General features: G+C 40.3%; 1 protein-coding gene across 3 annotated transcripts in view; it reads left to right on the top strand.

Annotated features, from left to right (window-relative positions):
* Nucleotides 1-25,737, top strand: part of FGD5 (FYVE, RhoGEF and PH domain containing 5) — a 78,127-nt gene that overhangs the window by 40,822 nt on the left and 11,568 nt on the right. For 2 of the 3 annotated variants that reach the window (XM_054639869.2, XM_077184723.1), the window contains exons 6-15: nt 1,168-1,319; nt 3,110-3,266; nt 3,691-3,778; nt 6,371-6,421; nt 7,947-8,005; nt 12,183-12,254; nt 13,759-13,827; nt 19,335-19,418; nt 21,003-21,082; nt 24,585-24,684. In XM_054639869.2, the coding sequence (XP_054495844.2) occupies nt 1,168-1,319; nt 3,110-3,266; nt 3,691-3,778; nt 6,371-6,421; nt 7,947-8,005; nt 12,183-12,254; nt 13,759-13,827; nt 19,335-19,418; nt 21,003-21,082; nt 24,585-24,684 (912 nt within the window). The remainder of the gene's footprint in view (nt 1-1,167; nt 1,320-3,109; nt 3,267-3,690; nt 3,779-6,370; nt 6,422-7,946; nt 8,006-12,182; nt 12,255-13,758; nt 13,828-19,334; nt 19,419-21,002; nt 21,083-24,584; nt 24,685-25,737) is intronic. The other variant, XM_077184724.1, reaches the window with a different exon arrangement.

Raw genomic sequence — 25,737 nt, 5'->3', positions numbered from 1 at the left:
AGCCAGTGTGGACATTGCAGTTGACAGTAACAACAGAAAAACCAGGAATTAATCCAAGGAAAATAAACCTGATCTTGCCTGGAGTCAGTTCCTATCCATGAGAGAGGAACTTTGAAGCTCTTTGACTAGACTCTTTCCTGTTGTGTAAGAGCAGAACCTTTCAGCAGGATCACAGTCATACCAACCACATCTCACCATGCCGAAATTAGTACAGCAACCTTGATTTAATCAGTCCAAAGTGGACAATTCAACATAAAATATAGATTCACAGTGAAGCATACTCTGATGTGTTGCTCATACTTGGACATTCGCAAGTTTTATGGAAGTCTGTTCTTTTTAGACTCCTCCTTAATAACTCTATCTACTTAAAAAAAAATTAAGTAGACAGAAGCCAGTGTCATGAGAAATGCCATGATAAATCCCGGTATGGCCAAGGGAAGTTCATAAGATTGTCCCTAAAAGTCAGGGAATAAAATTTCATTTCTTGGCAACTCAAACCTGGGAAAGTATTTTGCTATGTGCTCTGAAATAGGTGCCCTGTTATGTACTAGAGTGGGCCATATTTTAATATAGAGGAAATTGCCCCTCTGCCTACATAATTTATAAACCACTTCATGATGAAAACCATTTCTTAGATGAGGAAGAAAGGACTCAGGTTTCATAGGGAAAATTATTTGTTCCATAATTTAAAATTTAAGTTCAGAAGTATAGCTAGTGCAAATTCTAGCACAAGGCATGGAGTTGTTAATGTTTTTCATGTCAAGATGTTGGATCCAATGAGGTGAGAATCTCACCCTTCATTTTTAAAAATTATGTTTTGGGTTAAGAAACACTGTAAAAATGAGACAAACCAGACCCAGGAAAGCAGAGGGGAAAGGAAATAAAAAGATACCAAAGCATTGTATACATAAGGGTCTTATGGCTTGATCTGGTGAAACATTCCATTTTAGGTTGATAGCATTGTGGAATTCAGCTGAAACACTGTATGAACTAATGGATGAAAGAAAGCATATTCTATGATCTCCTTGTCATACTGAACACTATTGCTGTTGATAGCATAGCTTTTAATTCTTAGAAAGCATAGTTTAGGAGTCAAGAAATTGTAATAATAATTTCAGAAAAGATATTTTAAGTCTGTTTGCCTCATTTCAATGCTGTTGTTCACAGGATTTCTATGAAGGTATCTTGAAAGTGCTCGGAGATGATGATGAAAATGAACAAGAGGAAGTTAAACTCAAGCAAGGTTTAAGTGAACTCCCTGAAATTTATGAATTACACCAAGACATCCTGGAAGAACTGGAAGAGAGAGTCCTTAAATGGCAAGTACAGAATGGCATAGTTTGTTGGCCTTAACATACCCTCCCCGTAGCAGGTGGGTGAACTCATTGGTGTTGCCTTGACCATCCCAGCAGAAATGAAAAGAATAGAATCTGAACCACTTTGGCAGATTTTGCATACAGACAGGAAGGAAGTGAATGTAGAAGCCGTCAGGCTAAGAAATCAAACACTGAAATATGTGTGTAGTGAACAGCCGATGACTTTGAAATGGCCCTGTCAGTCAGTGTGAGAACAGCCAGCTTCATATGCATTATCCCCTGCCACTTCTCAGTCATCACCAAGTGGCTTCACACCTATGGCCTGAAGGTCACAGGCTCATGCTGTGGAAAGCAGGAAAAACTTACATCAGAACTGATCCTAAAGATCATCTGCTTACAGAAATCTACATAGCAGTTGTGTAGGTCTCAGTTAGGGACATCCCCTTGCTCCCGGCACCAAGGCAGGGATCTGCTACCCTAGGCTTCCAAGCCAAATGGACTCTGGCAGCCTGTTAATGGGACTACATCAAACATCCTTACAGGGGAAAGTCTTTCCATGAGAGACTAAGACCACGAATAGAACAGACAATGCTGCAAAATTCATTCAGCTGAGGAGGCCCCTGATTTAAGCCAGGCTTCCAGGCTCTATTGAATGATGGACCATGAAACTGCACACCTCCAACTTGCCAAACTCCAGGAGGCATTGGTCACTGAGAATGGATGATCCTATTTCTGTACAGCCACTGAGCAATTAAGGAAGTCAGTTAAACTACTAGAATTTTTCAGTAACAATCCTAAATGTAGGGCGCAGGTCTCCTTTCAGCCCTGCTCTTCCCAATCAAAGCATACAACAAGGAAAGGAGAGGCTAAAGGGAACTGTGTTTTGGTTTGTGCCCACCAAGGGACTGTTGAGAGAAAGACTTAAAAGTGTCACCGATGATTTATGATTTATACACTTAGAACACAAACAGACACAGTGTTTCTGGGATCTAAAATGTCTTGGGTACTAAAGAAGCCACAACCCTACTCTAACAGCATGCTGCCAGTTCCCTAAGACAAAAATAATGCAACCATAAATACCCTAAGTGTTCTGTCCAGAACTACTCTGTGGCACTGGGGATAAAAGAGGACTGTATTGCAAATGTTGCCAGCACAACAGATATATATATGTTATACGCCTGCACCCAAATAGGTTCCCAGGTGATTACCACACCTGAAGCTTCCAGTAAGCCCTTCCCTGTGCCTGCACTGCTCAAGACACTCTGTTGCTCTGGAACTCACATTCCTCTTTTAAGTATGATTCCTTCCTCTTTTGTGAACTCAGATTTTGTTCTGCTCTCTCCTTATACATGCTTTATAAATATTTCAACACTGTTCACCTGAATACTGAGACAGGTGACAGTGAGGCAGTGCTGAGAAACAGTGAAGGAGAGCTGAAGATCTAATATTACAACAAATGCTATATTCTCCCCCACAAATAGTGCTCCCACAAAGCACTGCAGCAATTGGAAGGTCTATTTACAGGAGCAGGAGCCATGTCCCGAAATGAGCCTCACAGTGATGCTATGGCAGAGGCACAGCCAAAGGACCAGCCCCCATGGTGCCCATGCTACAGCAGCCTGTGGTGTTGTCAATCTGTCCTGAAGCACTCCTCCTTTCCTGCTGTTCAGCCTAGGCTTTAAGTGCACAGTGTATAGAGCCACTGTGGGTCTAATGCAATAAGCAAGAAGTATGGCTCTACTTCTTTACTTTTATTTATTTATTTGCTGCTTCTTTTCTTTCTGTGGACTTAGGGATGAGCACCAGAAAGTTGCTGATGTTTTTCTCTCCAGAAAATCAAGGCTGCATCACCACTCAGCATTCATTATGCAGTTTGACAGAAATTTGGCTTTGCTAGATGAAATGTGCCTTAAATATTCCCAACTGGCTACCATGATTCAGGAGTTTGAGGTGAGGCTCATGTGGTTTTTTTACATGCACTAATGCATGGCTTTGCCATGGGGATTACTCAAGGATTTATTTTTTTCTGTAACTCCACCAGTGTTCACACATAGGGTAGAATGGAAGAATAGTCTTTTTTCACAGACCTGGTGCTAAAACTGGAATGAGAAGTTCACTTGTGCATGATGTGTTTGTTTCTGTCTCTGTTGCCCACACACTCCTGTGTGTGCATACAGAATTTGTGTTGGTGAATCTACAGATCCATGAGTACATATTTTGCTGAAACATATTGGAGTGGTTTCTCAGTCACTTATTAATTTATCAAGCTCTTTGAGGATGTGTTAGAGTTAATAACTAGGATTAAAACTAAGATGACAATGTGCTGCTGAGCTTGCATTCCCCCTGATGTCTGTGTTTCTTCCACTGAGGACAGCAAAGCTCCAGTGACAGCCCTTACAGTGTGAAACACCAGCTTCTGAAAGTGGTACACCGTGTCTTCCAGTATCGTGTGATGCTCACAGGTCAGTAAAATCACTCTGAAAAGAACCCAATAGAAACACTGTGCCTCCACTGTGCTACATATTGATGCCCTAACAGGTAAAATAGGGCTAAAGCAGTATGGGATTTCCTGGGAACTTCAATATGCTTAGTTCAGGATTCAGGAAGTGTCAGGCAGCCTGGGGAGATGCAGGCACTTCTACAGGACAGCCATATTGAAAGGTCTCAAAAAAAGCATAGTCAGATGCTTTTAGTCATTACTTCTTGGCTTTTTCCTTCTGTGAATCAGGAGAGGCAGAGTTCAGCCTCACTACCAACAAACAGGTTTAATTTCTTATTATGTCGAGGGTAGTTATCAGAGACACTAGAAGACAGGTGACTTTGGCAAGGATACTCTGCACTTAATCCTCTATGACAGTGGCAAGCACCATCTTCTTATCCACAAAGCAGTTGTACCCAGTACTACATCATAAGTCCTGTGCACAGTATACCGAAATCTAGTGATTAGTCAAAAAAACAGTCCAATTTTGCTGCATTATAGGAGGAAGAGATACAAATTTACATTAACAGTACAGATTTAACTTACAGATTTTACATTTACAGTTACACCTTCCCTTTACATTCAGAACCATATGTATAATGGCTACCTGAGTCTCTCCAAGGGGGGTTATGTTCCTTCTCTGCAAGCCACCCCAAATCTAGCAAGTCTGAGCCTGTGAGAAGAGTAGGCTTTCTGAAGCAGAATGTGGCCCCTAGAAAGAATTGCAAAGTTTAGAACTGGCTAGGGAAGGAAATGGTGAAATGTAACAATGAAACTCAGTGTTGTCACGTAATTTAGTCAGAACACGAAAGAACAAGGTTCCATAGACATAAGGATAGAAAAATATTTTGGAAGTATGCATATGTGTGGGTGGACAAGGATGCAAGATTAGTTTTAGTTACGCATGAGACAGTAAAAAGGAAGCCATAAACCCTGTCCATACAGCCAATGAAGGGCACAGTGTACTAGAAGGGGCTTCTATAAAAGCAGCAGAACGAAGTGACCATGTGAAAACTTTAAAATAGCCCTTCTATTCTCTGTTTTCCCATTTCTGTGGTCCACAAGATAAATTGCAAACATGCAGCATGATATTTTGTGAGAAAGCTGAAGGGCTTCAGTGAAACTCCAGTGACTGGATTCTATTTATGCTTCAAACAACTTGAGTTCCTCCTTGTCCCATGTACTGACACTAACTGGGAAAATGAAAGCTTTTGTGTGTACTGAGATGAAGTCTACTGGATTAAGATACTACAGAAAATAGGTTTACTGCTTTAGTTCTTCACCTCAAGAAACCAAGCCCCTCTTTGACTGCTAGGACAGAATGAGTCTGGAGCAGTGCAGTCCTTCAGATTCTCAGGTGTGTGCACTTGTGTGATAACTGGCTGATTCTACCAGATAAGGAGTGGTATTTATGAGGGTATTGGTTACCACTTATGGCACCACAACCGAAAGGATTTGTCCACTCAGTCCACAGCTGAGGACAGAGCTTGCAGTGGTGAAAAGGAACACTAAATATTGCCTGATGACATCACACAACCCCTTCTGCCTGCCTGAGTACAGGCAGATGCTTTCCAGAATGCAGGTAAAAGCCAGGTGAAGTTCAAGATGCCAGGGAAGACACAGCACTAGAAAGGGAAATGTGTAGGGATAAGACATTCAAGGGAACAGACATCCGTGCCCAGCACCATTCTCAGCACAGAAGTCTAGTTCTTCAGTGCAGAATTTAGGAATCTGGACTAATCAGCAAGATAAGAATGAGGTATTTCCAGGCTAGAGTCTTTAAACTGTAGCACTTACATACTACAGTCTTTAAAAGCATAAAGACCCAGACACAGAATAAGCAGGTGGTCCAAGAAAAGTAGTCCAAAATAACACTGGTTAAAGGTTTGTATATAATGGAAATATAATTGCTGTCACACTAAGCACTATCATATCTATCTTACAGAACCTATTTTCAGATTGTGATTGAGTTTGGTAGTAATTATTTAAACCCTGCTTGTACAGAACTAGTGTCTCCTTCCTGTGCCCATAAAAAGCATATGATTCATTTAGTCTAACTGCAGGTATAGCCAACAGCATTCATTCAGATGGAAAATCAGAATTACTTAGAAAAAGAGTTATTTGTAAAGTGGTGCTACTCAGCAATTCTCTTGAGAAACATTTTTGACAGTTTATTTGTACCTGCCAAGTTATGTGAGCCCAAATCTGTATCAATGCTCTTTGTATTGATTCTCTAAGTAAAATGCCATCAAAGATGAATTTTGCTTTAGACAGAGGCTATATATACACTTAATGATTTGGGAATAAAGTGCTGTGGGACATTACTGTGGATGCCCGATTCCTGGAAGCATTCAAAGTCCAGATTGGATGGGGCTTGGGGTAACCTGGTCTGCTGGAAGGTGTTTCTGCCCATGGCAGAGGGATTAGAACAAGATGATACTTAATGTCCCTTCCAACCCCAACCAGTATCTGATTTTGTGATTAGGATTTACTGTTTTAGCTAACAACACTACAAATTATGTTGATCTGAATTCTGATTGTTGTATGTCTGTGTTTATTTGATCATTTACTACAGATTACTTGAATAATCTTTGTCCTGATTCTACAGAGTATGAAGCCACACAAGGTAAAATGAAATTCGTAGAAGAAAACTTCTGCTTTGCTAACATTGCCTCTAAAGGGGTGCAATATTTCTATACTGGTAGTATATATAAGATGATTCTTTTCAAGATTTTGCATTAATAGGTTAGATGTAAAATCTGTAAGAACGGATTACTAATTTAGACAAATTATTTAGGACAAGAATGGTATCTTTTTAATTTTAATTGAAACATATGGGCTTCCTATAGTTTTGGCATGATGGAACTTACGGAAGAAGAAAACATCTATACAGGCATAGTGCAGACACTGTAGTTTTGCCCGCGTCACTGAGGAAATCTTAGTCCTCTTTGACGTTGTAAATATTTGGCCTGGTCATTGTAAAATCAATTTGGATGGTTCTCCCTGCCTGATTGTGTACCATTAGCTATGGTATGCCTGCTGTACTCTGTGAACTTGGGAGAAACCAAGGAGATTTGAATTGCATATCTGTATTCTGGATTTCTTAATGTTACATAAAGTTGAAAGACATTGCATAAAAAGCAGTTCTGCAAAATCAGGAACAAATCCACTGCTAACACCATCCTTTTCAACACATGAGATAGATAAAGCAGAAGTCTCTTACTCCCACTGAAATCTTAGCAAGGTTTAGTTGTGATGTCTGTAGGAGTATTTTCCAGGCTGGAGTAAGCAGCAGTAACATTGTATTAATGAAATCAATTCAGCTCTCCTACACTGATTATAAATTCAAACCAACTCATAGCAATAAAGTCAGTGGTTGACTGAAAGTCAGTTTATTCTGCCCAAGAGCAGAGACTCATGCAACATTCAGGACCCTAGTCACTGACGGTAGAACAACAGCTATACCAGTAATTTAAACAGTAGCAGGGCAGATGTTCAAGCCGTCTGACCACAATTACCTGCCTCATTTTGGTTAGGAGATGCTTGTGCCATTCCTAGCCAGCATGCTCCCAAGTTATGACCAGAAATTTATAGAAAGCCCTGTGCCACAGGGGAAGGGATGTGAAATAGGGACCTGAGCCATGTTATGCCACTGCCTTCAGTGCCAGCAAACATGTCCTAGCCCAGGTTATTTGCCAGTGGAGAATCCAGGAATTAATTTGTGTCACCACTTCACACACATTTCTATCAGAAAGGCATGACATGTCCTCTCTCTCAGCAGTAAGAGGTACAGTTTAGACTGCCATGCTATTTGGTGGCTAAAGTTGGTTTACATTCATCTCTCTATATAACAAGACATTGACAAGAATCTGCAACTAGAAAACATTACAAAAAAGACTTTGTGTCATCCTTGATGCTTAAAAGGGACCTCATAAGCTCTCTGGATCAGCACAAGCATGATGCTGTCTCACACAAGAAAATGATGAAGGGAGGAAGGGGAGACAGCACCCTGTGCCATGTCAGAGTTGCTAGGCTGTTGCATTGTGAAAATGACAGAGAAGCCAAAGGATGCCCCTGCAATCAGGAGGGATTTGAGTTATTTTTCTACTCTTTTGTGTGATGCATGGTGTTTGTTTTCCTTCATCCCTCAGCTGCCTTATTCATTGTTTCTGAAATCACGGACCAAGCCAATGACAGCATGCTCCAAGCGGTGAGTCCTACTATGACGCATGCTCCCCTGATCAAATGTAAGGTTTTTACACATCTATTCAAGTGAATACATATGTCTGCTAGATTCTGAAGCCTCCTCCAAGGTTAGACTCAAGGGCTTATACAGATCTGGTTTACAGTACTGCAGATGTGGAGTTGGTCTGTGCCCTTTAATGCAGCTGTGCAAGATGTAAGACACTATAGCAAATAGCCCAGATGAGGTTTTTTCCCCTCTTGGGTTTCACCTCACTTCTTTATTATTTCATTTTCTGAGCAATGAAAGGGTTGTTAATAATCATTCAGGCATCAGAACATGAAATTCAAAATACAAAGTGAAAAGTCATCACATTAAGATGATGTAGATGAAAGAAAGGAGTGAAATATCAATCTTCTTAGTAAGAGCTTGTTTTCAGGTAGGTTTTTAAGGCTGAAAAAATGAATGCACTCAAATTGTTAGGGAAGAACACACTAATTGGTTATGAAGATGAAAGAACTAATGTCTGTTGTGGAAGAAAGATGTAGGTTGCAGGGAGGATGTCTAACAAGCCTAGAGTTTTATCATAATAAGGAATGTAATCTGACCCCTCTGTAAACTAGACTCTGAAACTACAGACTTCTAAGCAAAGTGGTTTGATTCAACTGGTTTGATTCTGATTTTCCTTCTCCTCAGGCGGCAAAGAATTTATAATCATATTTTCCCATTATTAAAGCAGTCTTTGTACCAAAATAAATATTTCATCCAAAACCTGAGATCTCATGCATAACTTCCCGAAAAATCTCAGAGCTTTAGGGATATCTGTATTAGAGGTTCAGAACTCTAAGAGCTCAGTTCAAACAGATCAAGGTCACACATTCCTGGCACCTCTGCTTCCTTAGATTTCACTCAGGTATATCGGATTTTTATAGAAATACTTTTCTGAAGTCAGAAGTATATGTAAGTGGCCAAAATCCAATTTGTGTTGCATTGCCATGAAATCATTTTGTCTCTACTAAGCCATGCTTCAATTTGAAGAACGTCATTGTATCATCTGAGTCGTACACATGTCACAGATTGTATAGTAATTGCTATAAATAATGTCTGTTGTGGAATAATTCCATCAAAAATTCCAGATATATATTTACACTTATTTTTTATTGTATCATCAGAGCACATCTACTATTTTTCAAAACTTTGGTATGGAAAAGATGAAACAAAATTTTCTTCTTTCCCTTTTGTGTGAATGTGGAGGGTTTTGTGAAAGTGCAGGTTCATGAGAAAAAAAGTTCAATTTTCTGCTAAATCAGAGGTTGTCCTCCTGAATTAACATCCCAGACACAAAAGCCACAACCAGCACTTATTTTCTTTCTCTCAGTTTAAAAAAAAGAAAACATAAAAGCAAATAATTAATTACAGAAGAAACTGAACAATGCCACTTGTTTTAGAGCATTAATAAATTGTCATGTACCTGGCTGAATTTCTAAGAAATAATTTAGACTTGGCGTATACCTGGAAGGAAGATGATTTCTGTTCCCGTGTACCAGCTCATCAAACAACACTTCTAAAATCATAGGAGCACTGAATTAGGATCTACATTTTCTATAGAATATCAGTGACCCATTATTAGCTTTTTTTTGTTGTTTTATGATAATAAGACTCTAGCAGTTTTTCCTGGGAACTATTAACGCAAGATTTTCAAGCAAATTATGACCATAACCTTTTTCACCATATACGAAAATATTACTTTCAAGTTACAGATGTACAAAAAGAAGTACAAGGCACACAACAAGAAGTACAAGGCACAATACAACATCACCACAGAGTCTATGTCTATCTGTAATTCCAGGAGACGAACTAAGCAGGGTTTGTACTGCTTTCTGAATGTCTATAATCTGTTAGAGGCCCTAAGATGCTAAGAGTTATAAATCACTGTTGCTATTAACAGCTGGTGAATTCCTTGGGGAGGTGTTCCTGCTGCATAGACATCATGATAAAATTATGGAAGCTGCAGTTCACTGCTAAAATGGCCACAGCAGTATTTCTGACACCCACTTTTGCTGTACTGTCTGGGTAGAGCTTTGCTTTTATTCCTTAATTGTAGGATTGTGAAGGATCTTAGAAAGAAGAATAGTGATAGTTTTAAGACCAATGAAGAAAGCTATATAAACTCAGAATTTTGGGGAACTGACAGGAAACTATGCCCCCCCTCAGCTGTCCACATTCCCAGATAAACCACTATCCTTCACATGTGATGCGTGTTTGACTTCCTTCAGGAAATGAGTTCAATACTTCTCTGTCCGTTTCCTGGTGAACATGTGTCCATATTGCAAACATCAGCATTTCAAGAGGCTCCTCTGCCAGCAGTCCTGAGAAAAGCTGGGCTGCTGCAACTTCTCTGGTAGAAACCCAAATGAGTAGAACTAGCACTGGCACGAGTGTGCTCACAGGAGAACACTGCTTTTTCTGCAGATAAAAAACAGGTTTTTATTGTGGAAGCTGTCAGTTGGACAGGTATTGCCAGGCTAAAATACCCTTCAGTGACAGGAAAGTCCTTTGCAAATACCTTTTGCAAAAGTTAGCAGTCCCATGATCCCTGATATTTCTTGTGCTATTGCTTTATATGTTGATTCTATTTTATTTGCCTATAGTATTTTAGAAGTGACCTGAAAAAATCCATTTGTTACTTCCTGCATTGCAAAAGAGATACCTGACATCTCAAATTCTTGAAAATGTGTCAACTGTCAATTATGTTGCATGGGCACAGTGAGGCCCTGTGCTGGTCAGGCCTTGTAGGCTTGTAGGTATTTCCATGTATTTGACATCCAGTTACTGATTAAGAACTAAGTATCGTGCTAAACAAGTGCAATATTTCGCTAGGGCAGTAAGATAGGGAGATTTCAGGCTTATTCAAAAAGCAAGCCTAGATAGGTATGTTAATTGTGTTAGCTGAAATCCAGGGAAAATTAGCCTTGACATATCATCATGTTAACTTGGATATGCTCCTTCTGGTAGCTGTGATAACTTTCTCAGTTAGCTGATCCTGTAGACATGACTGATTTGTATCAGGCAGATACAGTGTATGATCTAATCAAGTCTCACTAATCCCAGGGGTATATTAATGCCAGTCAATGGAGCAAAGGAAAACATTGCCTGTTGAAGCAGAAAACTGTTCTAAAAGGCTGTCAGGTCACAAGGCCTTATCAAGTATGGTCCTTAGTCTGTAGTTTATCTGGGTGTATAACTGAAGATAGAGGATACAGTGGCTGTATAGTCTAGGAGACTTAGATAGGAGACTCCTAATTTTTAGGCATATTCCAGTGAGGACTCACTTCTCCTGGTTAGCTTATTCTACTGTTCTGATCAGATAAAAGTACAGCTGAATCCTATGCACAAGCCTCTATATTAACAGCCTCATCTGCTAAATGGAAGGAAATTTGAAAAGACTAGCAATATTGCAAAGGTACAGACATCCCTTCTTCCTTCTTACATTCATCTGATTTTCTTTATGGGAGCACAGACTTATCTAGGTTAATCTTATTTACCATCTTCATAGATAAGTTCATGCCTGGTGCCAGTGCCCACTGACTGACTGTGCCTTAAGGCTAGGTAAATAGTTAATAGTATCAGAGTTGAATCATAAACTTCCTGGTTTTTGCAGAGCATCCAAACAGAAATGCAGCTTCATTGCCTGCTTACTAGTGTACCCTCTACATCCCCTATTGCAAAGGCATTAATCTGTTATCATAGAATGTAAGTCTTCAGATAAACCTAGCAACAGGTTTAATCCAAAGCATGCTTTGGATTATTGGTGTCATGGCTCTTATGCACAGGCCTTTGGAGCGGATACTGTACTTTGTCCCTATTTTATTAGTTCACAGAGCCAGAAAGTCAGCAAAGAAGCCAATGTATAAATACCATATGAAGTTAGCAGTTCCTCTGGAAGGTACACTGGGGAATCACAGGTAAAAGAACGGTAGAAGGTCACAGCAGATGTGAATGCAGGTGATGAGATTCTGTAAAATCCATAAGGCAGGAAGAAGACTTTCTGGGTGTAAATCTTTGGTCTCAGCTCTCTCTGAAATCTAATTCTATAATACCAGTTCTAAAGAAATAAAATGGTGAGGAGGGGTGAGGGGAAATTTGCCTGCTTGTATAAAAACAGTCTCCATGCAGCCTTCTAAATGCTGTTTTTCTCTCCCAGGAAAACTTGCAGAAGCTAGTACACATTGAGCACAGTGTGAGAGGGCAGAGCGGCCTCCTCCAGCCAGGAAGGGTGAGTGCTGCTGGCAAACCTGTGCTGGTAAGGGTATTCTTTCTGGCCAGCAATATCTCTGTGTGGATGGCCATGTTTGAGATGCCTACAGATGTTGTTTACTGAGCTATTGTGATACAAGTTGGAGCACTGGTTTGTGTAAAAAACATCACTCTGGCAGCACACAAAAAGAGGGTCATGCTGTGAAAGATATGTATTGTCTCTGCTTTTACACAGAGCAGCCTTTTGGCTTTTCACTTCAGCAGTCCTCAGACATCCTCAGACACAAGTGTAGTGTATTTTGATGGAGCTACTGCTTTCCTCCTTATATACTCCTGTCAAAAGACTGCAACTCTATTAGAAATTGCTTTCAGCCTGAAAAGCCTCTTTATATAGCTGGCTAAGAACCTTAAATTAGGGCAATTAATTTGTTTTCAATTTTATATTTTCACCATTCCCCCATGGTGCTTTTAATATAAGATGCTGTTTTTAAGCAACACATCAACAGAAACATGAGAGACTGTACAGCTGTCTTGCTATCCACATCAAATGCAAATTTCTTCTGACTTTCAAACCTGTCCAGTTCCCTCAGCTCCAGCCTGCTTCTATGCTTCAAAAGATTTCTTTCCTGAGTTCTGCAACTCTGAATTTCCCTTCAGTCCACCAATATCTTTAAAAAAATTCATGAAGCAATTTTCAAAGCATGCATACTCATAGCACAAGAATATTCTTCAGCCAAATTTTGCAAATATTTTTCTCTCTAACATCCGTATTCTCACTTGCCCTTACCAGGTAATGCTTTAACAAATTCTGCAAAGCCCAGCATGCAGATTTTTCAGGATTTGTCTCTTTGATTATAAACTATTCTAGAGTGGAGAAGTACGCTATATTCTGTTCTCCATCTGAAAAGGGCAGATGACTGTTAATCCACTGATGTAGTTCAGTTAGTTATGGCAGACTTTTTCAAACATTGCTGCAATGAAGTTCTAGTGTGCTGGTTTAGCTGCTTTTACATACACAGTCCTACCTACATACTAAGTAATGAGATGGACTGAAAAAGTATTGTGTTTGCAAATTTATACAAATTATATATGGAGGTATAGTTAAGATGGTGTAGCATACTAAAACCTAAGGTTTCAGGTTTTCTAATTGGTCTGCCTATTTCAGAGGACTTTTAAAGACAAGAATTCTTTTCTAAAGCTCATTACATGTTAATTTTCAACCTGTGACAATCACCTCTGAGCACAGTCCACAGTGCAGAAAGAGTGGGCTGAGGACAAGTGGGATTCCAACCCATTTTGTACTGACACAAATGCAAGCCATGAAGGGTAGCAGAGCTAACCCAGGCAAAGACTAAGCCAGATCATAGAGAGTAAGGCTAGAAACAAGTGTTGAGGCTCTCTATCTCTTCTTGTGCTGATGAATGGCATTGGAGTAGCTCCTTCCCAAGGATAAATACTCTTTTTTTTTCTCAGAAAGATTCAGAATGAAATCTCAGGATTACAATCTGCTGTTTTCTCTTCAGATCTTTGTTAAAGAGGGAACGCTGATGAAAGTCTCTGGCAAAAACAGGCATCCTCGACATTTGTTCTTGGTAAGATTTTTTAAAATTTTTACTGTTTCTCTCATATCTTTCAACGCATTTATGCAACCCTGAAGCCTGGGAGATTTTAGGCTGCAAGTCATTTAACTATCAACAGTGATGTAGTGAGTTAGTTCCTGTTGCTAACAGGGCTGTAGTCCTTTCACACGTCCCATTGGCCCTGCATACAGAAATACGTGCTGTGCAACCCTCCGGTTGTGCAACAGTTACATACAGCCTTCACCAGGATGTAATTCTACAAAGAAGCGCAAATTTTCAAGGGGATGAGGAAGATGAGAACTCCTGAAAACCTTCAGGAATTAAGCTGCACACTTGAAAGTCCTAAGACCTTTGAAGACTTTATCAGGAACAAGAGAGAATACCCTACTGCTGAAGTAGCTGAAAATTTCCTTTGGTCACACTTGGGAGGGATCTTTGAAACTGAAGAACTTGCTTTTAGCTCCTGCTGTCCTGATAATTGTGTGCATTGCCTCAGTGTAGTTCCTCTAAACACACACCTCCAATTTAGTGTGGATTGGAACAACAGTTTTCAGTGACACTTTGCAACATTCTTCTAGGATAATTAGGAAAAATGAACCTTTCATCACTTGGCTGGAATACTCTTTACAAGGATCCACAACCCTCCTGCAAGTACTTGTAACTCCTATTTGTGCATGAGTGTATGCACAAGCTTCTTTCCCTCCTCAATCACATATTGCCATCATAATCAAATCAAATTAAAAACAGATGAAATCCCACTGTTTTGGAGATATGCTATGATCACTTATGCTTTCTATTTTGCATCACACACTCCATTGAGCAGTTAGAGAATATCTGAGACTCCAGGCTCCTGAGCTCTACTTTTCAGGTAGCATATTTTGTAACCACACATATTTCTATTACACTTTTCAATATTAAGGGGATTATGATACTTGCCTGTGTCTTAGGACTTTGTTAGCTGCTTACCTGTTAATGTTTGAAAAATTCTTCACAGCTCCCTCCCAGAAAAAAGCCATAAAGAAGTGAGAGTTACTGCTGCTATTAACATTACAATATTGCTTGCAGAATTGATTTTAAAATAAATTAATTATTTGCCTGGCATACGTATTTGCTGTCGCCTTTAAATGCTGACAGCTTTTCACCATGGGATCACTGTAAGGCAGAGAGATGGCTTATTACAGAAGCCATATATTTTGCATTAATCCTTTATATTTCTCCTTCTTACTTGTAACTCCTATTTGTGCATGAGTGTATGCACAGGCTTCTTTCCCACCTCAATCACATATTGCCATCATAATCAAAGATCAGATGGGATGGGATGGGATGAAGTGCCGGTGCTGCGCTTTTTTGATAGTTTCAGTGGTTTCTGTGAAAATTCAGACTTGCATGTACTGAAAATGATGGATTTCACGCAAATCTTCAAATGTGAGATAGCTGCAGTTCTGTTTTACAGAGTCAGCATCAATGGACTGTAACAAGTGCAATAAATATCAAATATATACTTCCCAATACTCAAACTTTCACACCCTATACTAAACTCTTCGCGATCAGGCCTAGCCACAAACCTGGCCCTCCTCCTAGCCTTCATAGTCAAAGCCCAGCCTATATCTATGGTTACCTAAGCCCATGTAGAATCATGACTTCGTTGCAGTCACAGGAAAAAGGCTATGCCAGAAACTCCAGGAGCTGGCGTTAAGAAACCATGTTCTCAGCAGCAGAAACTCTGAAGTCCACTGATAACCACTTAGTAACAGATGATAATTACATTCTTACTGATCTCTCTTATGAAGCACTTGCCTTTGCTAGTCTTCAAAATTACTTTGGAATTGTGGCTAAAGCTGGGACAAAATTCCAAGACGTCACTACCCTTTAGTCTTCCAATGTGTTTGTTGCTGTCATCATAACCCATTACTATAGCAAAAATGGAAGTGCTACAAACTTAGCTGTTGTAACCGTTACAGAGAATTTTAAAGGAAGATCAAAAATCAAGTTGATAATAAGCGCTAAGAGGAAAGTAATTTAAACATGGGATAAACTTATAAAAATTTCAAGTTATCCAAAATGGTTGTATCAGCTTGAAGGTCATAAGTCACAAGAGGCCAAAATTACTGGAACAGAACAAGCACAGAAATTACTTTCTGGCACTCTCTAGTTTAGGAACTATTTCCTGGGGAAAGTTCAGATGTTAACTGCAGAGAGAGAAGTGTCTCTTGACATCTGGAGACATTACAGTAGCCAATGTCTTGTTAATAGATGCTCTCACTATCCAGAAACAGTGGGTTTTTTTCTTCCTTTCAGTCAGCAAGGCAAATTGTGACCAAATGTGCTGTCATGCAAAGAATGGGGTGGACCTAGTCATAATGGTCACTTTCAAGAACCAAGAGACATAAACCTGGCTTATTTCCTGATCTAACACACTGAAGTTGCAATTACTTCAGGCTTCCTGTGTTGTATCTCCAGTAGGGGCAGGGAGAGGGTGACTGGATCATTGAAACTACTTGAAACTTACTGGCAAATATCTACCTTCAGGTTCAGTGATTTCTGTGGAAGAAAAACCCATGACAAAACCCCAAGATTAGAATCATTTCCTAAACATTTTCTCCTAAAACTGACATTTATTTAAGGCCTTTATCTTCTAAGGACTATATTGTAATCCTTTGAAGCCACTTGCAAAACTCAGGTTTGTCTGTTAACAAAAATACCTTTCAGAACTTCTTTTTAATGCTTCACATGTCAGCAGTGACTCAAAAAGATCACCAGATGATAACATGTAATAGATGTAGCTTGGCTTTGATGGAATAAGTGTATTTACCTTCACTATCCCAAGGAGATTGTTACATGAATAGCATATCTGAAGTTCTTAGCAGCGAAGTTGCTCTGACTAAAGCTAAATCAAGACCAGGAACTGGAGAGAATTTCAGAGCAAGAGTACACACCGAAGGATAACCCTGAGAACTTAATCCCTACACATCCCAGGAGATGAGCCCATCAAACTGAAGTTGTAGCTAGAATAGGCTGTAAAACTTGGGTGTGTGCTAGGATTCTACTTGGCCTGTGTTTCAAAGTGTGCTTTAGTGGTGTGCTCTGAATATTTACCTACCCCTGAGGAGCACTGTATGTCTCTGCACAGCACATATATGCATGACAGTGTAAAGACAAATTTCAAATGTTTCTGCAGGTGTATGTTGTGTGTATCAAAATGTTACTTGAGCTGGCTGTTTTGTGCAGGCTGATGGTATTGTTGAATCTGGTGTTTCCTGGCAGGATGTTTTGTGAGTTTTGCTGTGTGTCTGTTTCCTGAGTCCAGTCTCTGTTTACAAGGATGTTGTGGCCTCTGTGCAGCACAGTATGGGCTGCTGAAACTGGCAGGTCCCCTAACTGCCCCTCACCACAAGACTTTGCAACTCAGAGCCTGTCTCTTATCTCACCCTTCTAAGAATTTCTCTACAAAGACCACTTGTTTTGAAAATGGATTGCAGGAAGCTGCTATCAAATGGGAGACTGTTTGATGCTGTATCTGGCAGGGTTGAAGTATAGGAGATTTTTGGAGTCACAGCTTGAAAAGCACAGCTCCAGCACACATTCAGACTGGTCCCCTGACACTCAGGGCATGTTTAACTCAGACTTGAATAGAAGAAGGCAGGGTTCATAATTAGCTAGCCTTTAAAACATTCAGAAAAACCAAACACACAGTAGAAGATTTTAGAAAGAGAGTATATTACATATGGATGCCAGCAGTTTAGCAGGGCTTAAATTTGTTTGGATCAATCAACTTGAACACTGTAGGTTAGAAAACTTGCATTGACTCTCATGTTACTAGGTACTGTCACAACAGAGAGAATTATAAAAAGAAGGTGGGGGGAAAGGAAAGCAGCGACTGGAAAAAAGGGAACAAAGGATGAGACATATCCTTCTTTCTCTGTGCAGAAAAAGGGTATGTGGTCCAATATCGAACTCCAAGCAGTCTGGGAATCCCAATTATTAAAAGTATTCTGGCAAACAAGAATTGTGTCTGAAGCCCAAGGACTTGTGGAAACTTCCCACAGGGTTCTAGCAGTCCATCTCCTCTAGCACAGATTTCAGAGAGGCTGCAAGATCAGCTTTTATCATCAGCTTGTCCTCACTGCTTGAGGGAACAGTGAACAGTTGAAGCAGGAAGATGCATGAAACCACTGGTACTAATACTAATTCTGTCCATACCATTCAAATGGCCATCACTAAGGTCTTTGCAAAGGAAACAGCAGTGAGTGCAAACCCTTTCTTTCTTCATGAATATGTGTGCCTTTGCTTCACAAGCTTTTAAATATTTGTCATGATTTCACTGTGTCAAATTGTAGCTAGTGAGACCTCCAAATCACAGCTTACTGCTAAATAGGGAAGAAAAAAAGGAGGGGGAAAAATGGGCAATTAAAAGCAAAGTAACGTTTAGTAAAATCTTGGGATATTAATCAAGGTAGTAATGCTAATGATGTGCACCATAGTGTCATCCTTTATCAAGAGTAATAAAAAAATAAGCAGGTTTTTAAAGAGATATATAACTTTTTAAATCCATTTAAAAAATTGAGTTTGCTATTTAAGAAGCCTCATAGCAGACTATGAGAGGATCCTGAAAATCTCTCTCAGGAGTTCACTTCCTTGGGTTTAGTGCCCAGGTACTGCAGGGCCCATTTTAGAGCCAGTGCTCTTTAATATCTTCATGAACAACAGGGATGCAGGACTGTAAGGGATAAGAAGTAAGTTTGCCGATCATGCTAAACTGGGAGGAGCTGTCAACTTCCTCGGGGGCAGAGAGGCCTTGCAGAGAAACCTTGACGAATTAGGAAGATGAGCAATCACCAATCATATGAAGTTTAAAAAGGATTAGTTTTGGGGAGGGGAAAACCTTTAGTGTAGACTAGTCAATGAGGCGCTGGAGAGCAGCACTGTGAAGAGGGACCTGTGGGTCCTGGTCAGCAAAAACTGAATATGAGTCAGCAGTGCCCTGGCAGCCAAGAGGGCCAGCCATGTCCAGGGGCGCATCAGGGTAAGCATCACCAGCTGGGCAAGGGAGGGGATTGTCCTGCTCTGCTCTGCACTGGGGCAGCCTCACCTGGAGCACTGTGAGCAGTTTTGGGCACCACAGCATAAGGAGCTAAAACTGTTAGAGAGCATCCAAAGGAGAAACCCAGAGATGGGTAAGGATCTGAAGGAGAAGCCATACAAGGAGTGGCTGAGGCCACTTGAATTGTTCAGCTCGGAGGAGACTGAGGTCAGACATGATCATGGTCTGCAGCTCCCTCAGGAGGGGCAGTAGAGGAGCAGCACCAGTCTCTGCTCTCTGTGACAGGATCCAAGGCAACAGCATGAAGCTGTCAGGAGAGGGCTAGGCTGGATATTAGGAAAGGGTTAGGGTCAGGTAACAGTTCCAGCAGTTCATCAAGTTACAGCTTGTTCCAGGTATACCCCCCAGGAGAATGGGCAAGCAGGCAAGCCTGCAAGCCATACTGCAAATTATTGATTTTGTCTTTCTTTTCATATAGATGAATGATGTTCTGCTGTACACATATCCCCAGAAGGATGGCAAATACCGACTGAAAAACACTTGGGCTGTGTCAGGCATGAAGGTAATGCTTCATCTCTATTAAAAGCTTGAATTAAAGTTTTATAGGGAACTGTTGGTGCTTTGCTGGTTTATGTTTCATATTGAGCAAGGGGAAAGAGGGGATAGACCTGTTATCAGGGCATTTCCTTGTCTCTTACAGGAGACAGAAGGAAAAACAGTAGAAAACAAACATAAAAATATTATCTCTAAGTCTGTGACTTAATATGACAGCCTTATTCAGACTGCATAAATAATACAAGCCAAAATCAGTTACCCTCCAAACATTGTCTCCAGCCAATGCATTTTTGTTCCTTTCAATATATTCACTAGAGCTTAGTCTGCCTGGTTTTAAACTCTTGCTACTCAAAATTGACACATGACTGGTTTTCATGTGCCTTTTAACTGTTTTCATCAAAAGCATTAATGGTTCAAAAAGCAATTAGCCAATTTTATGGGGAAAAGGTGTATTGGGAACAATTTCATGTAGTGATACGAAACCAGCTTTTTCTTCGATAAATTTATAAATTGCAAACACAATTAAGCTGTCCTCACACTCTTTTCCTAAGTATTCATTGGCACCAGAATTTATGCAACAGGAAATATCGGGCCAAAGAGGTCTATTGGACCTTCATAACTGTTCTATAACTAATATTCCAAGTTGTATTTATGTGAAAGAGGATTTGAAGTGACAATTCAAAAGTCTGATGATCTAGAAAACACACAAGATGAGAATCACTAATCATTAATTTCAGTGGAATGACATAGGAAGTTTAAGGTGTTGTGAAAACGTGGCAGGGGTTGATCACCCCAGGGACCTGAGAGTTTAAAACTAACTAAAGGATCCCAGAAATTCCTAGGAATTGCCAAAATATTCTACTGTTTAGTGAAAAGGAGTTGTGGAGCAAGTTCTTACTGAGGTACATTTGAAATACTGAGAGACTAGCATAATGGTGCTTGTTAATAAAAATGTATGAAACTATGAACCTATGTTTCTCCTCACTGGCTGTTGCTATTAGCAGGCCACTAATATACTTAATATACTCCATGGTAGGGAAAAAATTTTAGCTGAGCTGTAGCTTTTAAGTTGATTTTTTTTTTCTTGGTTGGGTTTTTTGTTTGTTTGTTGTTTTTTTTTTTTTTTTTTTGGTGTGTTTTTTTTTTGTTGTTGTTTGTTTGTTTTTTTGCTGTTACAGAGCCTTGCTGCAGGCAGGCATTCACTGAAGTGCTTCACTGTATAATTATATAATGCCCACACATCAGAAAAAAAGTGATTTCTATTCATTACAAGCATAGACCAAAATGCTCTGACACTTGGCAGACTAAACATCTATGTTTGTCATATTAAAACTGAGCCCTCATAGATACTTCATCCTTATAGGCTGGAATATGTTTTGTTTTTTTTCCTTCAGCACACCATCATGTTGAAATAGAGATCATACCTCATTACAACAGCAATACGAAAAACCCTAATGCCCATCTTTTTGCATTGAGATATGAAACAGATGGTAGGGATATAAGAGGTCATATGCATTGAGACTTGTGTGGTGTATGGATTATAGACAGTTTAACTCATGTCCACATTCACGTTCATGGCGTTTGCTTCTAGGTCAGTCGCCCAGTGATAGAGAAAGCCCAAAACATCCTGAAGATTGAATATGATGAGCATTGCCTGACCCTGTCAGCAAGGTACTGTTCCCAAATGTCCATGGCAGAGGGTATTAAAATTAATTCTTCCAAATAACAAGGCCTTCAGTGCTTTTAAGTACTGACTTTCCCACCATCAGTCTGCAACTACAGCGTGCAACAGAATGCCTAGAAACACAGCCAACTTCCTAATTTACACAGTGCCAGAAAAAGACAGGGATGACACTTTCTTACTCAGAATCAGCATTTGGAGCTCTCATCCTTCCCAGAGCACTTACCATCTGTGGGGAGTGCTCAGCTACCAGTTAAAGCCTTTTGGTCCATTTCCTTTTATAACCATATCTGAGATTTCCATAGACCTCCACACTCTTCACAGTCCTCAGAATATACTAATGAATTACCTGCCAATTATAAAAGCAAGATGTGTACAGTCCTTCTGTATTGTAGAGGGGAAATTCTGTTGCATGTCCCCTTTCCCCAGACCAACTGAAGTTGTCATCCCTAGTGAGCAGCTTGGGATACACTGCTTGCATTATTAGGATGCTTCTTTGCCTTTTGTACTCATATCAAGTCCATGCTTAATTAGGATAAATAAAGTATGTGAGGCAACTGTGAGCTGTGTTTGTTTGTAGATAGAACCAGCACCTGAGACTAAGGTTATCCTTCTGATAACAGACAGATAGAGGCTGGGATAGAGCCCCTTCCGTCTCCTTGTGCTGCTCATTCTGTGACCAATCTGCCATAAGTCACCCCAGAACAGTTATTCCTCCTCCTTTTTGTACTGGCTGGCAGAGCTAATGAGATACCAGTGAGCCAGTAGCCAGCACGCTCTCCTAACTCCATTGCACAACATCCTTGGCCTGTTACACTAACCAAAAGAAGCACCAAAGACGTGAAGAAAAGTACAGGAGGCTTGAGTATCTCTATATTTTACTGCTCACACTGAGGGGCTACAAGCTGCACTATAGGCCAGTGGTTAACAACCAAAGTGAAAACCTCAGAGCCTTTATATTTGTATGAGACAAGGTGAGTGAACTGAGTAAATACAACATGAATCCCAAGGACTAAAGGCTGTAGACCAAGGATGACCAAAACTCAGAAGTCAGCATGGCTGTATGAGCAGATAGTACTGTAAAGTCTTAGCATTTCCTGCTGAAAATGGCTCATTCACCTGAAGAGCCATGTTATTGGTTTAGCAGGGAGCTACTAACAGATTTGAGCACAACATATTTATGGAGAAGGCTCATATGCTCTTATATCTTTATTTACATTTCAAAAATATTAATCTTGGACACAGATATAATTCTGTGGGGCTTATATAAAATACCAGAGAAAATATTGGGATAACACAGTCAATATTACCTCCTGCAAGGCTAATTTAAAGTGATAGTGGTAGCGCTTTGACAAAATCCCATCCTGGTCCAATTTCTTTGTTCTGTGGATGTCCCCTGCTGTCTAGTGAAATGCAGTGGCAACTTGACCCCCTCTTTCTGTTTGTTTAATGATGAATATATGAGCTGACATGGATAACTGATAGCTCAGCACAGAAGATGCATCCCAAAAATCCTACAAGGACCAAATGTGGCAATGGTGGAATAAGGGCTGAGCTTCTGAGTGTCAGAGGTTCAGCAAAAACTCTGCTGAGCATTCATGCAACCAGTCAAATATCTAATTAAGAACAAGCCTATGCAAATTGACATAATCGATTTTACTTATCATCATATGGGTGTTATTCCCACATTTAGTCACTAAAAACCTGTAATTACTTCCTAGATATTTTTAATTGAGTGGAAAAGAGGCTTAAGGGGCCAATTAGATATCAGACTTTTGCTAGTATGTTGTCCTTCTTACCTGTCTTTCCTAAAGTGGCTTTAATTTCCAACACTATATGGGCCATGATTTCCTTTGTTTGTTTCTTTTGGGTTTTTTAATCATATCTTAATTCTCAAGTGAAGAGAATTTCCATTAAAGAATTAGCAAGACAAATGTTTAAATCAGGAAAATCAGGACTTCTTTTAGTGTTTTCTAGGCAGTGAACATGATTTTTCTGGAAGATACAGACATCTTCAGATTTCTTAGAAAGTGTAATTTGACAGGTGGTAACTTTGGTAGTAATAAGGAGTGACTAGGCTAAATAGAGCTCTGAGCAACCTGGTCTAGGGAAAGGTGTCCCTGCCCATGGCATGAGATGATCTTTAAGGTCTCTTCCAACCCAAACCATTCTGGAATTCTATGACTAGTAGTGTGACTCTTGACAGAGGTGATCTCCTATAACTTAGCTCCTTGGCTTCCAGAGGAAGCTACCCCATTTGTAGTACACACACTAGCTCAGAGTTTCTGCTCCAGGCTTGTTGAATTTTGCACAGGCTGATGTTCGTCAGACAAGGGCTTATGCTTATAGTGCAGAGGGATGCCAAATCAAAGATCATCAAGAAAATCTGGAAATCTGGCATTTCCTCTCTTTTTGTGCTCCTTTTTTTTTTTTTTTTAAGACCACAAAACACAAATTGTTCTCAGATGTCTTGTTTGGTGGTCTTCATGAGGACAGTGTGAGGAAATCACAGCTGAACAGCAGCTGGCAATGATGCCACTGCTAGTTTTTACAACAAAGTCTAGTGGGTAGCTTTAATGTGAGTGGCTGGTATGATCTGGAAAGGGGAGACCACACTGAGTTGCATTCTCTCCAGTGACAGGCTAGAAACCGCTAGAGCTGTGCAGAGTTTCAGATGAACAGGAAGTGCACAGTTTGAAATCACAGCAGAAAAAAACAGCTGAAACAGGCAGGATACCTCACAGCTGTAACACAGCAAATGCATCTGTAAAATAACAGGAACTCACCCTGCTGGTTTTTGGGGATAGCTGGACTAGCGGGCAAATGCGAAGTGCTCGCTGGTTTGCCTTGTCCACAGGGGGCATCTAGGGGCCAGTCTGGAGAATTACTGGCCTCCACGGGTAACTGCAACCCCAGGGAACACCCAGGTTCCTTCAATAATTGCTATCCTGGCTTCTTCTATTCCAGGAGACTGGAGGCTGTCTGTGAAGAAGCTAAAGGAAAATTAATTATTCACACCTCTACCGTGGGCAGTACACTTCTGCATTTCCCAATATGCAATTCACCTAAGCAGCCCACTGTAGAGATGAGCATAAACACGCTTGTTTTGAGCAACCCCTATAGGCCAACACTCTATGCACTAGAGTGCCTAAAAGAGGGCAGACAAGGACAAAAAGACAGGACAAAAAGAGCCCCTTCATATTGTCCTGTGTGATCCAGGATTGAGCAGCTTATAGCAAAGCCAGAGACTACTTTGAAAAAATTTCTGGGTATTTGGTTCCTTCTCAGTCACAGTCCTAAGCATGGAGCTACACTAATCATCACTCTGAATATGTCCAACAGTCAATTTTGTTCCTGGTCAGAAAATTACAAGTTCAGTGCAGTAGTGGGGAAAAGCAAACATTCATGAAGTGAAACTTTTCTCCTCTGATCAGTTTGTTTCAGTCCCTGCTGTACATGGCATTGACTGCTCTGCTGTATTTCATTCCCCAGCTCTTGCTCAGAAAGGGATGACTGGTACAGCTGCATCACCAAACACATCCCAGATGACTGCAAAGCTCACAAGACTTCGACTTTCCACAGTAGCGTGGAGGTAAAAGGAGGCCAAATCTTTCAATGCTTGAAAAGGGAAGGGAGAGAAAGACAGAGACACGAAAGGAGGAGGGTTGTACAATATGGAGTTCCTAGTAGCCATACATTCTATTTTCATTTAAATAAGCATTCCGAGCTTGAACAGTGAAACTCATCACAGCTCATGGGCCACCTCTGAAATATTAATCACACTCCATACTCTGTGGCCTTTGCTTAATTCTTCTGGAGGAAGATTGTTTTGTCCTCAACAACAAACAAGTAGTTATTTTGGATTTATTAAAAATAGCTACAAACTTCATAGATTAAAAAAAAACCAAAACCATTAATTACACTACTATCATATACACAATAAAGTCACTATCAATGCAAACCCCACCAGCAATATTGAAATTATACCAGTGCAATTATGCATATTATCTCATTATTTTCAGTTATTCTACTCCCAGTTAAGGAGGCAAAACCTGCATCTGATAAAAATTTAAAAAGCTATTTTAGATTACATAGAGCCCCATAAATACAAAAGAGTGCTGGTGAGGCCACATCTGGAGTGCTGTGTCCAATGCTGGGCTCCTCAGTATGACACATGGAAACCTTGGGAAGAGTCAAGAAAGGGCAGCAAAGCTGATAAGGGACTGGAGCACCTCAGATAGGAGAAAAGGCTGAGAAAGCTGGGACTGTTCAGCCACGAGAAGAGAAGGCTCAGGGATCATCTACTGTATGAATACCTGGAGGGCACAAAGAATAAGAAACTGGGCTCTTCTCAGTGGTGTCCAGTGACAGGACTAGAGGCAGTGGCCACAAACTGAAACACAGGAAACTTCTTCAAACAGCAGCAAACACTTTTTCACCCTCAGGGTGACTGAGCATTGGCACCCAGGGTTGCCTGAGGAGGTTGTGGAGTCTCCATCCTTGGAGATGTTCAGGAGACACCCATACACAGTTCTTGCCAACTGCCACTATGTGGCTTTGCCTGAGCAGAGTGGTTGAACCAAGTGACCTTCAGAGTTCCTTTCCAAATTCAACCATTCTGTAAATTAATTTTTAAGACCTCAGT

The sequence above is a fragment of the Agelaius phoeniceus genome, chromosome 11, assembly GCF_051311805.1.
Source record: "Agelaius phoeniceus isolate bAgePho1 chromosome 11, bAgePho1.hap1, whole genome shotgun sequence".
NCBI lineage: Eukaryota > Metazoa > Chordata > Aves > Passeriformes > Icteridae > Agelaius > Agelaius phoeniceus.
The sequence above is the reverse complement of the archived record's forward strand: the minus strand, read 5'-3'. Positions and strand labels throughout refer to the sequence as shown.